The sequence below is a fragment of the Squalius cephalus genome (genome assembly GCF_949319135.1).
Source record: "Squalius cephalus genome assembly, chromosome: 15".
Taxonomy (NCBI): Eukaryota; Metazoa; Chordata; class Actinopteri; order Cypriniformes; family Leuciscidae; genus Squalius; species Squalius cephalus.
In genome coordinates, this window is record NC_137136.1 from 18,587,469 (window position 1) to 18,600,952 (window position 13,484).

Consider the following 13,484-nt stretch of genomic DNA (forward strand, 5'->3'; position numbering starts at 1 on the left):
ACACTGAAGACTGGAGTAACATTTCCAGTTAGGCATGCAAGATTTGGGCCTTTAGTGTAGGTTAATGAAAAACAAGTAAATGAGATTTCAATTCATCCTTTTGAATATTTCAGATGATAATACACAGATTTATGTCTCTGGAATCTGGGCTAAAATGTATATCTGTATTACAGTAAGTAGTTTCCAAGTGAAGTGATTTATAGTTTTATCAGTTGTGTATATACAGTATAACAGGACATTGAGAAATGATTTAGCCATTATTGTTTTTGTTTTTTTATTTATCTCAACAAAATCGATATGAAAACCAAAAAAAAAAGGAGAACGCAAGAGGTTACATTACAACAAAGCTCTATTAATCATCTTTAAAAAGAAAACCAGAAGACAATGAGTAAGGCACCAATAAAACATAACTCCAGAACAAACATAAAAATATAAATGTTTAACTCCATCACACACACACACACACACACACAACAAATTCCTCCAGTGAGGAAACGATCATCTGAGGCCTTTAAGTGTAATCTTGTCTTAAAAAATCTTAAGACTAAATGAAGAAGGCACTTATTTCGTTCTCATTCTAAAGATCAGCAACTATTCAGCAAGTTTCCTGATTTGAATCTATGGAAACACAAATAGAAGAAATACAGACATTAAACATAAAAATAATGATTCAAGCACAAAGGAGTCACCTGATTAGGGATCATTTGGCTATGCTAAACCGTTAGTAATTACAGTATTTTATTTTTAGTAAGCTGCATTTTGCATTAGAGAAACGGACAGTATTTTTTTTGTTTGCACAATGGAATCAGTAGGCACAGAAATATAGCAGGACTGGTAAACATGACCCTCTGAATATGTTGAGAACTCAAAGACATGACTCATGCTCAGTGTCTTGCCCTTTCCCCAAACCTCTCAGATCAATTAAGAGCTTGTTGATCACTTAATAGGTTGATCGAGCCTAAATCACTCCTCTAATGGATTACTTGTTCGAGAACAGGCTCCCCTCCATTTTGATTTGACAAAACTGGCCTTGTAGAGTAACTACATGTTATTACAAACATGTAATAACAATTTGCCCCAACACAGTGTATTTGTCTAGTTTGTGAATGTGGAGTGTTAAAACCCTGCGACAAACCTAAATGTTATTAATCTGCAGAAAATCTCACAAAAACACTGCTCACATTTCACCCCGATCAAAATCGACAAAAAACTACATAAGAAATTATATGTTTCATAAAGATATTTAAATCTACGTTTTCATAACAATTAAGCACTTTTTTTTTTTTTTTTTGCCAAACCGTGCATCTGGACATTTTTCTTTTGAGATTTTAATAATGAATAATTTGTTATTGTGTGTTATGTTACTGTGATGCTGTAATTTTTATTTTAAATCAGCATAAATAAAGGCCTATAAATTATATAAATAAATTGAAAAAAATGATAAATTAAACAAATTTTTAACTATTGCTTAATAAAAAATAAAAAATTAAATATATCTTCTTTTTTTTTTTTTACTTTTACTAAATTAAAAATAAAAATGTCACAAAATAAAAATAAATATCATGAAAAAAAAAAAAAAAAAAAAAGTCTCAAAATTAAAAATAGTCCTAAAATTAGGCTTATTTTTCTTCATGTAAAATATAATTTCTTATTTTACGTTTTTTGATTTTGGGGTGGCATATGACCCAGACATGTTCTTGTTAGGTTTCAGGTTTTCATCTTCATGTTAATTCTTTCCTGTCTCTCTACGCTGGTTTGTCGGTTTTGTATGCGGTGATGAAGGCCATGCCGTGAGTTCTGAAGTGTGTATTAAGATCAGCAGGTTTGTTAAAGTTACGTCTACACACCTTACAGGTGTGCTTACCTTCCCCATCCTCTACCTGTGTCCCCCCTACACTCGATGGTGACCCCGGGGACCCTGCTGCAACTGCAGAGTCAGAGGTCACATGTCCAGAAGTTAAACCAGTGACCGGAGACGCCTCGGTGTGATCGGAGGGGGAATCCCGCACGCGATGGCTGATGAAGAGATGCCTGCTGAGGGAGGAAGCGGATGCGAAACACGCCCCGCACTGCTGACACTGACAGGTGCTTCCCCCGTCACGGTGACAGACAATATGCTGGAGAAATTCCTCCCTGTCCTCTGTGGTAAAACCACACGGCATGCAGCGAAATCCCGTGGCTTCCTGCTCCTCTTTAACTCTTTTGCCACGTCTGGTCAGGCTGCTCTCAGCCAATTGGCTTTCTGCTTCAACTGAGGCCCCGCCCAAAGTAGCACCATCGTGCTCCGATGAGCTGTCAGCTGCATCTGTGATTTGAGGAACTGCCTGAGAGTTGAAAATACTGAAAGTGACTTGCAGTGACAAAACCACAGGAAGCCATTCACTTTCAATGAGCCTTACAGCTCATTCACATCAAGAACGATAACTATAATGATGACGCAATAATGTTCTTTGTTTATTTTATGTTTATTTTAAGCTCACGCAGCAGTTATGTCATATAACCACAATAAATGCTCAAGCTCTTTAAAGCAGGATGGATTCTGATTGGCTGTCAATGTTTTTTATCGTTCATCAGCTGGAAAAAATCATTCTGAAAGTGATTCCAATGATATCGTTCCTCTGTGCCATGATCAACAATAGTTATCATCCTTGGTGTGAACGAGCCTAAAAGGAATAGTTCATTAAAAAAAAATATTCTTTCATCATTTACTCACCCTCGAGTTGTTTCAAACCTGTATGAATTTCTTCAACTGTAACCAGACAATTGATGTACCCCATTAAAAATACTATGGAAGTCAACAGGGTCCATCAACTGTCTGGTTACTGACATTCTTCAAAATATCTTCTTTTGTGTTCAACAGAAGAGAGAAATTCAAACAGGTTTGAAACAACTTGAGGGTGAGTGAATGAAGACATACAGAATTTTCATTTTTAAGTGAACTATTCCTTTAAGTGTTGGTACAGTGTGTCCAAAGACTCGATACATTTGTGAAAAGTTTAACTTTATGCAAATGAACACCGACACAATGAGGTAATCAAATTTTTGAAAGCTTGGGCTAGTTGCACAATTCACAAATAACATTACGGTATCTAGCAGTAGGAACACCTAATAGAGACAAATGTTACAGTGACCCTCAGCAAACAAAATCACTGTCAGGTGGTCATGGTTTTGGACATATTATGTCCATCTGACAGTGTACTTGAGCTCTTACCTGTCTTTGTTTGGCTGCTCGTCTGTCTCCACCATGCTGAGCCTCGATATGTTTCTCAAGAATCAGCTTACTGCTGAAACTCCTCTTCCCACCTGTACAAAGTCTTCACAACAAGAGACAACAGTAAATAACTAAAAAAATGTGTGTTAAACTTCCTGTTTATTTATGCCTGGATAAAAGGATAAAACTGTGATAAATAATAGAGAAACACTGCTGAAACTGAGCACTGCTGAACTAAGCCAAACTTAAAAATGATGGTAGTTTTAAGAAAAGGTCTAACATTATTTGATTGCAAATGGCACTTGATATTTGATTTTGTTTTACATGCAATTCCTAGACATTCATACATTTTAAGTGTCTAAATACTTCATGGGGCTAAGGTACATATGTCTTATACTCACTGGCAATAAAAAGCTCTTTTGATTCCTTTGTGTTTGACACGAATGTGGCGTCTTAAACTTGAGGATGAGGAGAAGGAGCCTTCACAAAGAGTGCATGGAAACTTCTTCAGCTCCTTCAAACAAAAATGTCACAAAGTCAATGTGTTTTTATACACCATTAATACATTCATTTGGTTCAGGACAAATCAGAAAACATTCAAATTTAACAAAGGACAAAAACAGTACAAATCATAAATGTGTTTTTATGGCTTGAAAATGTTTTTTATTGCATGTACTGTTGTAAATTCTGCTTACTTAAATATGTTATCCTAATAGATTATGTGTTACATTATTTGTTCATCAAATAATATTATTTTCTATTTTAATATATTTTAAAACAATGTTTTCCTGTGATGTAAAAGCTGAATTTTCAGCATCATTACTCAGTCTTAAGACACAGATATAGTCTTCAGTGTAACATGATCCTTCAGAAATCATTCAAATATGCTGATTTGACGATCAAGAACAGTTTTTATTGTTATCATAATGGGAAAAAAAATGCTACTTAATAATTTTGTGTAAATAGTGATGATTCTTTTTCAGGTTTCTTTGATGAATAGAAAATATAAGTGGAATAATTATAAAGAAATAGAAACAGCATTTACTTAAAAGTATTTTTGTAACATTATAAAATGTCATTACTATCACTTGACCAATTTAATGCATCTTTACTGAATAAAAGTATTAATTTCTTTCCAAAAGAAATGGTATGAATGGTATGTATAAATTTGAATGAATAAACTTTGAATGGTATGTATAAAATATGGATAATTATTTTTTTTTTTTACATTTTTGCCAAAATATGTAATCTGAACTGTCTATGCATCCTTGATGACGTCCTGACCTTGCCATGCTGCTCGGACATATGGGCGATGTAGCTCTCTTTCTCTTTGTAGCGCTTCTGGCACTGTGAGCAGCTCCAGCTCTGGATATGTGGAGCAGCGGAGTTCCCATCCTCTCTTGACGCTCTTCCTCTATCTTCATCTCGCTCCCACTCCTCCCCATCTGAGCTATCCATCTTTACCAAGTTGTTCTGTGCCGATGTGTCATAAATGTCCTTGTGAGAGTCCTAGAGACACATTATGGTCAAACATTTATAATTTTTTATCAATGAATGGAGCTCATTTTTGTCTCAGCTGAACAAAACCAACCTTAACATGCTCAAGAAGGGAACTTCTCTGCGTGAAGAGCTTGTTACAGTCAGGGCATTTAAAGACGTGCATCTTCTGCTTAACTAAGTGAGTGTCAAAATGGACACTGAGCAATGCCTTCTGGGTAAAAACAGTCCGACACATCACGCATTTATAGATCTCCCTGTCACAAAAAATAAAGGTTATTAGCACCTCAAAAAAAGTTATGCAAACATTTAAAGTCACTATGAAATCAAAATTGACAATTAAACTTTTTTTTAAAAGAATGTTAGTGTTTATTATAAAGGAAAGTTTATTATGTCTCGGCGAAGGGTGGGACTAAGTATACTCCACAACTGACTGCAACATTACATTCAGATCTGCCTCCATTTAGTTAGCAACTCCCAACTTTCTATGATCCAATCAATTCCCGAGGACGAAATGTCCTAAAATTTTTGTCATTCCAGAAGCCGATTCAATCAGCTGTCACAATAGAGACGAAAAGACTAATCTCAACTCCCATTTCATGCCGACTTTAAAGAAAGAATTGAGGAGAATTGTACAAGCTAGTGTCGGGGAGTAACTAACTAAACTTAACCGCATTTTCCAGTACATCAGTTTAAATTCTTGCAACTTTTAATATTTAGTTAGATGCTTTCAGATTTAGAGCTAATATATAAAATATATTGTCCCCTTAAATAACTTCAATGTAATTTGTAGTGTAGATAATAACTACTTTAAGTGACTAGCTTGTGGCGTGGCTGCAGTTGCAATGTGGTTTTCCCAGCACTGGCGCACGCACACGCACACGCACACACACACACACTTACTTGGACTGTCTAGCCGTCTCAGGGAGTTCAGGATGCTGGGAGGTGCAGTGGGTTTCAGCACCAGAGGAAGACTTGAAAGCCATGGGGCAGGAGGGGCATTTATGGAAGACCTCACAGTGAGCCGTCTGCATGTGAGTCTTAACAGCGTTCAGACTATTCACTCCTCCAAACACCAAATGACAACAGGCACATCTGCAGATAAGAGGAAATAGCTACTTCATTAACCAATGGATAAAACAAGGGATTTACTAGTATGTATTACCACTATGTGTGGATACCTATATCCAAGGCGACGTGAGTAGTGCAGGCAGGTTTGACTCAGGTGGGTGTTGAGGTCATGAAGCTGACAGATGACACCACATTCAGGGCAAACCAGTGGAGGGAGCTGCTGATGTAACCGGCGGTGAGCTGCAGCACTGCATGAGTTCCACAGTGGCATTGGAGGAGAACACTGCATACAACACTAGAGAGAAATCAAAATGTTATCATTTCGTAAATATTATTATCAGATATAAGTGAAAGTGTTAAAAGGGGCAAATGCAAATCGAGTCCTGATACACACACATGCACTCACTCACCATGTCGGTGACACCAGAATCCACCTCTTGAAAGTGTGCTGCTATTTCTGCTATGCTTTTGAATGGACTCCAACACTCTGGACAGCTGACAACATTGAAAATACCAAACAGCATATTAATCTCTCAAACACCCACAGTCTTAGTTCATTTCATTTGAATGACTACTTTTTCTTTTATTTCTAATTAATTCAAGCATAAAAACGAAATAAACATGATCTGACAGTGTGTGGTTACCTGTTATCAGAAGGTTGTGACAGTTGGCCACCACTTTCTTTAAGGGCAGGCAGAGCAGGAGAGAGCATACCTGTAATAGAAACAGAGTAAGCACATACTACACACATCAGCTAAATCATTCTGAAATGGACATGGGTTAACGTATTATTCTAGATTATTGGTCAATTATCTACAGCACTGTTAACCTAATGTCATTTACTGTTCATCTCCCTAAAGGATTAGCCAGCAATGCACCGAGTCCAGAGACTGTCCTTTGAAAATAAGTACAGAGAGAACAAGCCCCAGCTGAATTATTCCACTTAAACATTTAAGTCCTTTGTTTTGCAGTGCACAGATTCCCTGTGGACAGAGACAGTGATTGGTTGATTTCTACACTGCTCCCTGATCCCTGTGTGCACACTGGCTACTGATACTTATAGCATGACTATAAGTTTGTCTATTTTTACTTCTGAAATGTTTTATAAATATAATGTTTTGTTCAGACACATGGTTACCTAAAATTAAGAAGCAAATTACATCATTCAGGTTTTCAAAATGTTCAAAACCAAGGACCCTGAAACATGATGATTCCTTTGCAAAGAACTAATTACCTAAAATATAAGAGCAGGTATATATGCTACGGTTCAAAAGTTTGGAGGTGGTATGATTTTTAAACGTTTTTAAAAGTCTTTTAGGACTTTTCCTTTTGCTCACCAAGGCTGCATTTATTTGATTAAAAAAAAACCAGTAATAATGTAAAATATTATTGCAATTAAAAAAAACTCCAGTCTTCAGTGTCACTTGATCCTTCAGAAATCATTCTAATATACTGATTTGGTGCTCAAGAAACATTTATTATTAATGTTAAAACAGTTCCTGCTTAATATTTTTGTGGAAACCGTGATACTTATGAATCTTTGATGAAATCAAATAAATCTATTGTAACATTTTAAATGTCTTTACTGTCGATTTTGATTGATAAATTCTGATTTTAAAAAATCTGACTGACCCCAAACTTATGAATGGTACTGTTGTTTTGCTGTTAAATACATTTAATTGATATCTTAAGTTAACGCTTAAAAAAACATTTTGTAAAAACTTCTGTGGTTCCTCCTTGTTATGAAAATTCCTGATCCAAAATTTGTACAATGCAAAGTACAAACCTAAAGTATTTACTAACTCACTCAAGTCTTGTTGGTTTGTGTCTAGAAACCTTAATACAACCCCTGGAAAAAATGATGGAATCACAACCCTTTTATACATTATAGTAAATAAACAAAATCACAGATATATTACAAAATATAAAATTCAATAGCTTAACATTCTGGCTTCATGAAACCCTCAAACAAACTCACAATTTTTTATTAATGGCATGTCTTTTTCCAGATCAAGCAGAGGAAAAATGTATGGAATCATCTTTTAATTTTTCATTTTGAAAACAAATACTGGGTTAAGTCTAAAAAAGCTAATTAGTCAGCTTAAAAGAGAGTGCTTGCTTACACACCTTAACAAGCTGCTGGACTTGGCTAATTGAAAGGAAACATGGCCCCAACAAGAGAGTTGTCAGTTGAAACAATGGAAAGGATGATAAAACTCCTTCTACAAGGAATTTCAGTGTGCCCAAAGAAGTTAGTTGTTCCCAGTCAGCTGTGTCTAAAATATGGTGCAAGTATAAACGATATGGGAAGGTTATAAAAGGAAAACACACAGGCAGACCAAGGAAGATGTCAAAGTTTCAAGATAGAAAACTCAATAGAAAATGCAAAACAAATGCTCGGAAACAGGAGTCAATGTTCGTGACAGAACTGTAAGAAACCGGCTGAACGAAATGTGATTTATGCATAGAAAATCCAAACAAAAACCAGCACTAACACCTTAACAAAAGAAAACAAAGTTACAGTGGCCTAAAAAGAAGCAATGGCGGAAGTGTGGATGATTGGATGAAAGTGATAATCAGTGATGAATCACAAATCTGCATTGGCCAATGACATGGCCAGCAAACAATCCGGATCTCAATCCAATTGAATATTTATATTGAAATAATAAATAAATAATTTTTTTTTTTTTTTTTTTTTTTTTTTTTTTAAAGGTCAATGACAAGGCTCCATCTTGCAAAGCTGATCTGTCAACCACTATTTGAGAAAGTTGGAAGTTGTCAATAAGTCCATGCCTCAAATAATTCAGAAAAAGAAAAAGATATATATAAAAAGACATGCCATTAATAAAAAAAAAAAGTAAGTTAATTTATTTGTGGTACGTAAGCCAGAATGTTAAGCTATTGAACAGAACCTTTTTTCCATCATATCTGTAATTTGTTTGTTATAAAGTAAAAAATCTGGGTGTTTTTTTTTTCCAGTGGTTGTATTTCTTAATTTTTGAGGAAAGGTCACATAAGTAGTACATTTCTTTTCCTAGTGCATCTATGAATACACTGATAAAGACACAAACCTATAGGCACGGTCTCCTGCTGGCCAATCATCTGCTCCACACTGACAGGACTCATGACGAGGTGTGAACACTGCATAACCAGTCCCTTCTCCTTGTGCTCTCGTGCGTGGAGCAGCAGGCTGCACTTATTAAAGAAGGCCAGGCGTTTGGAGCAGTGGTTACAGGTCACCTCAATCCTCATAGAGCGCCGATCATAGTGCCTCGCCAAGCTGCGCTCCAGGGCAAACGCATCCCCGCACTCAAGGCAACGATATCCCGTTGATGGCAATCGAAGACCCCATTCAGGAGGAGGCATGGTGGAGAGGTCCGGCTGATAACTTGGCAGTGGATTCTTACTGTTGAGGATTTTGTTGAAGGCCTCGACGAGGCTAGACTGGCTGCGTGAGATCACAGCTCCCGGGCTGTTCACAATGGAGGCTGGTTTGGCTGTCCCAGGGTTCCCATTCATCGTTTTCTGCGCCAGAGAGCGAATGTTAGCCCCAGGCATGGATGAAGAGATAGATGGCAGGGTTGAAGTTCTAGTGATGTTGACTGCAGTGGCAGAGAGAGTGGTGGCCAGTTGATTCTGTGCCCTGCTGGCTGCAAATAACATAGCTGTGCTGGCATCCTGAAGGGTGGACACGGGCAACATTGTCACCTGAGGTGGTCCTTGAGGAGCAGCGCCAGATCTCTGAATCCTGTGGACTGACTTGCGAGCCCCTGCTTGAACTTTGGAGCCACCAGGACCTTTGGAGGCCCCTCCTTTCGGAGCCACTTTAGATACCGTACGTGTGATGTTACCGGCAGACGATTTGACAGTCTTGATTCTCACTTTGAGAGGCTTGGCGGAGGTCTTGCTTGAGTTGGTGACATCTTCAGAGGCTGAATCTACCAAACGAGGCTCCGTAGATTTCTCTTCCGTCTCCTCAGCTCCATCATCATCTTTTTTTGTGTGAAGACCGCTCTTCTCCTGCACACTTACGCTCATGTCAATAACTTGATCTTGAGGGGCTTCTTCTCTTCTCTCCTTCTGTTCTGGCTCATTGGCTCCGAGCTGATTTGAGGGCAGAGATATATAAGATTGAGGGATTTCTGGCTCAGGGCTCTCAGGAGAATCTCGCTCCTCGATTATGTGCTCAAGGTCTTTTTCTTCAGCTGGCAAATCATTTTTGGAGGTCATTGATGTTGGGTTGACACTGCTTTGTAGAAGTGTTGGAGGCTGGAGAGAGGGCTCCTCAATTTGAGTGTTACTTACTGGTAAGGAAGGGGACGAGGGAGAGGGCAGCTGAAACACACTTAAAGGGGACCGCTGCATTCGTGGTACCTTGGGAGCAGAGCACAGCTGGGAATCCGGGCTCTCCTGTATGACGAGTGCAGGGCTACCGAGATCTGGTTCAGATTCTTCATCTTCAGATAAATGGCGGCGGACTCCTGCCCTCAAAGTGCCATTTAATGGTTGTGCTGCCTCACAATCAACTCTGGGGGGGAAATTTGAACTAACTGAATGTGAAGATAAGATGGGGGGATCAGTCAGGGGTAAAGACTGAGGCGGGGAGAAAGTGCTAGCAGGGTGTTTAGGAGAAGTGCCATCATGGTTGTCATCATTAGTTACTCTAGAGGAAGAGAGAGACCAAAGTGGCCCATTGGTCTGCATCTGGGTTAGAGTTGGTGATTGAGAGGGTTCTGTAGCCTCATCTGAGATTGTTTTGAGTCCATTATAGATGAATGAATCTGAAGGCATCAGGTCATCTTCTCTGGGACCTTTCCGGGGAGACTCATGTGATGCATCTACACCAAGAAAGTCTCCAGTTATATCCTCTTCAGTTTTGTCATCAGAATGTACACTGTTTTTTACAATCACACTGACCATGGAGGGGTCATTGTGAGGACCCTCAGGGCTGTCTGGGGGTCTTAGGCATGGACTTCCACTTCTCTCCTTTCCAACAGCACCACTGTGTTCATTATGATTACCATCAGTGTCAGACTGAATTGCTTCTTTGGCATCAATGTCTGGAATGTCAAACGCTGCCAGTAGGTCATCGAAATCTGGTGTCTTCATGTCCCCCATTCCCATGTAGATGACAAATACCTGCATTACATGACATTCCATTAGCACAGATTTGAACACTTATAATGTTTACGTTTATAATGTAGAAAATTTTCATGTGTTCAAATGCATCAACATGTGGGGAAAAAAAATATATAAATGGCACATAATTCTCATATGTATATATATATACATAATTCTCATATGTGTGTATATATATATATATATATATATATATATATATATATATATATATATATATATATAAATAATGACAAGAACATTATGTGCCATATATATACATAATGACAAGAACATTATGTACCATATATATATATATATATATATATATATATATATATATATATATGTGTGTGTGTGTATGTGTATAATGATATGTAATGTATAATGTGATCAGTTAAATTTAGCTAATACTTTAAATAGGAGGAAATAAAAGTCAGGGGTTACTTACAGGAAGTAGGCTATCAAATGTACAACGTTAGATCCTATTACACACGTTCTTCTGAATAAGACATTTTACATGTATGCAGTTGCTTTGCTCATCTGCTATTTAATTTGTGAATGTTCGGAGTACCAGGCAGTGCACTCGTTTTTAATTTACAAATGTGAACTTTACAGTAATCTTTTCAAAGGCTAACTAAACCAAAAATATTAGGTGCCTTTTGCACGACAGTTTGGCCACCTATTTCAACAGAGAATGTAGTTCAGCAATTACAAGAAACTGACAAATCCGCAGGTCGCCATAATGAGAGTAATCTGTCACATAGTAGTCTTGCTAAAGTATCTAGCCAAACAGCTACACCCGCAGTCTGCAGCGTCTAACGTTGATAACACAACAAACTTGATATTCATGAGGTGATGATGATCATAATTATTATATATTCGTATATATATTTATTATATAAGCATAGCGATAAATGTATTGCTGTATGTGTTGAAGCTTAAAACTTTAGTTTACCTGGCCAAATATTCTCGGAGTGACCCAGGACGGCGCACAGCATTTGCGTCACCTCTGAAGAAAAACAAGTCTTTCCACTGTACACATGCAAATGTCGATACAGTTAGACCTATACTGCTGAAAAGAGAGCCGTTGATTTCTTATGCGTTGTTTGCAAGTGTCCAGCTGCTTCACAAACGGCCGTTGTCGTGAAACTATGACGCAGTATTTTTAATACGTACCTGTTGCGTGTGACAGTAGCGAAATGGAGTTTATGCCCATGATAACCACACACACACGAGCCACTTGCAGAGTTCAACAATATCACTCCGGAAGAGGAAGTCAAAGCTGATTTATACAGCTATGGCATTAAAGTATATGGGTGTGTGTGTTTATGACGGAGTTTATGAAGAAAAGTACATACTTTTGAGTGTGTAGCAAGAGTAGACAAGCTTTGAGACACTACCACGTCATACAATTGCGTCTTTAACGGTTGCTCTCTGTCGCATCCTGTCTCCGTAAACTGGCCTGTCAGCAAAGAGGCAAATATACTGCATGGGATAATCAATGATTGCTGTGTTTCATTTGACCTGATTAATAACATTATATTATTGGCAAAATACTTTATACACAAATGTATAAATTAAAATTTGTAAATGTATACCCCTGTTTATTATATTTAGAAACGATTAAAATTTCAGATGCCCTCAGTAAAATGAAAAACCAAACTGCAATAAAACTGTAGCCTATAATTTGTTTGTATTATACAATCTTGTAGTTTTTTAATTAATAACTATGTTTTTTCCTTTTTGTGTTGAGCCTTTTTTTCTCTGTAGCCTATATAGACTGCTTAATGTCATTTTGTTGTATTCAGATTTTGTATTCAATAAAATAAAAAATTTAAATAAATAAAAAAGAAGCCAATGCGAAACTCTTATGCTTTTTGTGGTAACAGCATAGACTGTAAAAAAATACAGTAACAGCCACTGCCACCAGTGGCGCTTCGGTATAGCGCGGCTGCTATTTTGGAGTGAAAATGCGAGACAGAATGACAACGAAAGTCAAAGTGGAATAAAATAACACAATGTTCGGCAATCCACTGCAAAAACTGTCAGTGACAGTACAAGTCTTGCCTTTCATCGTTTTCCCAAAGGCCCTGACAGGTAATTATTCACAAAAGTGTAGAAATATATTGTTTTGATGTGGGACTTATGCTGGCGCTTGGGAAACGGATTAACGTTATTATTACGTTCGATGAGCTCATCACTTCATTCTTACCTGTCATACTTAATGTAGAGAGAAATCTAGCATTAATGAAATCCTTGAACTTCCCTGTCTCAAGTTCTATGTGAAAAAAAGCCTGGTTAGTTAGCAACTTCTTTTTCTCAATAGAAGTAAGAGCAAGAAAAAAAGCAAAAGAAAAAACTTTCAACTGCTATAACGTTAACTATTAAGTGTTAAAATAATCCCCTACTTATTTTAACCTAAAAATGACCTCTGCACTGGACCAACTATATGTAGTTGTCATCTTTATACTTACCTTCCATGCATATTTGAATGATAAAAAATAAGTAAACAAAATCAGTCTGAAAAAAAACTTGAGACTACTAAATAGACTGTCTTTAGTCTTTCCTTTCCCCTCTTGTTGTA

At 37.3% G+C, this 13,484-nt stretch overlaps 1 protein-coding gene across 6 annotated transcripts; it reads right to left on the reverse strand.

Moving 5' to 3' along the window:
• Positions 1-50: 50 nt before the first annotated feature.
• On the reverse strand, positions 51-12,383 carry znf687a (zinc finger protein 687a). 6 transcript variants are annotated; one of them, XM_079895438.1, is made up of 12 exons: positions 12,077-12,383; positions 11,856-11,932; positions 8,851-10,918; positions 6,424-6,493; positions 6,190-6,274; positions 5,890-6,074; positions 5,612-5,803; positions 4,803-4,965; positions 4,496-4,720; positions 3,613-3,725; positions 3,212-3,314; positions 51-2,324 (listed from the first exon to the last, which is right to left on the reverse strand). In XM_079895438.1, exons 3-12 carry the CDS (start codon positions 10,901-10,903, stop codon positions 1,746-1,748), a joined length of 3,768 nt encoding a protein of 1,255 aa, XP_079751564.1. In that variant the 5' UTR covers positions 10,904-10,918; positions 11,856-11,932; positions 12,077-12,383; the 3' UTR covers positions 51-1,745. The 6 variants fall into 6 exon arrangements, with proteins under 6 accessions (XP_079751564.1, XP_079751561.1, XP_079751562.1 ...); XM_079895435.1 differs by having other exon boundaries at positions 11,856-11,972; positions 12,077-12,381; XM_079895436.1 differs by having other exon boundaries at positions 11,856-11,964; positions 12,073-12,381.
• Positions 12,384-13,484: the final 1,101 nt, after the last annotated feature.

Bases quoted from the DNA above. Each gene is read 5' to 3' on its own strand.
- znf687a (XM_079895437.1), bottom strand. From the start codon at position 10,903: ATGGGAATGGGGGACATGAAGACACCAGATTTCGATGACCTACTGGCA. The intron at 5,804-5,889 runs GTATCCACACAT...TCTTATCTGCAG, and splicing joins TCACGTCGCCTTGGATATAG to ATGTGCCTGTTGTCATTTGG. The intron at 4,966-5,611 runs GTAAGTGTGTGT...TTTTTGTGACAG, and splicing joins GAGACGGCTAGACAGTCCAA to GGAGATCTATAAATGCGTGA.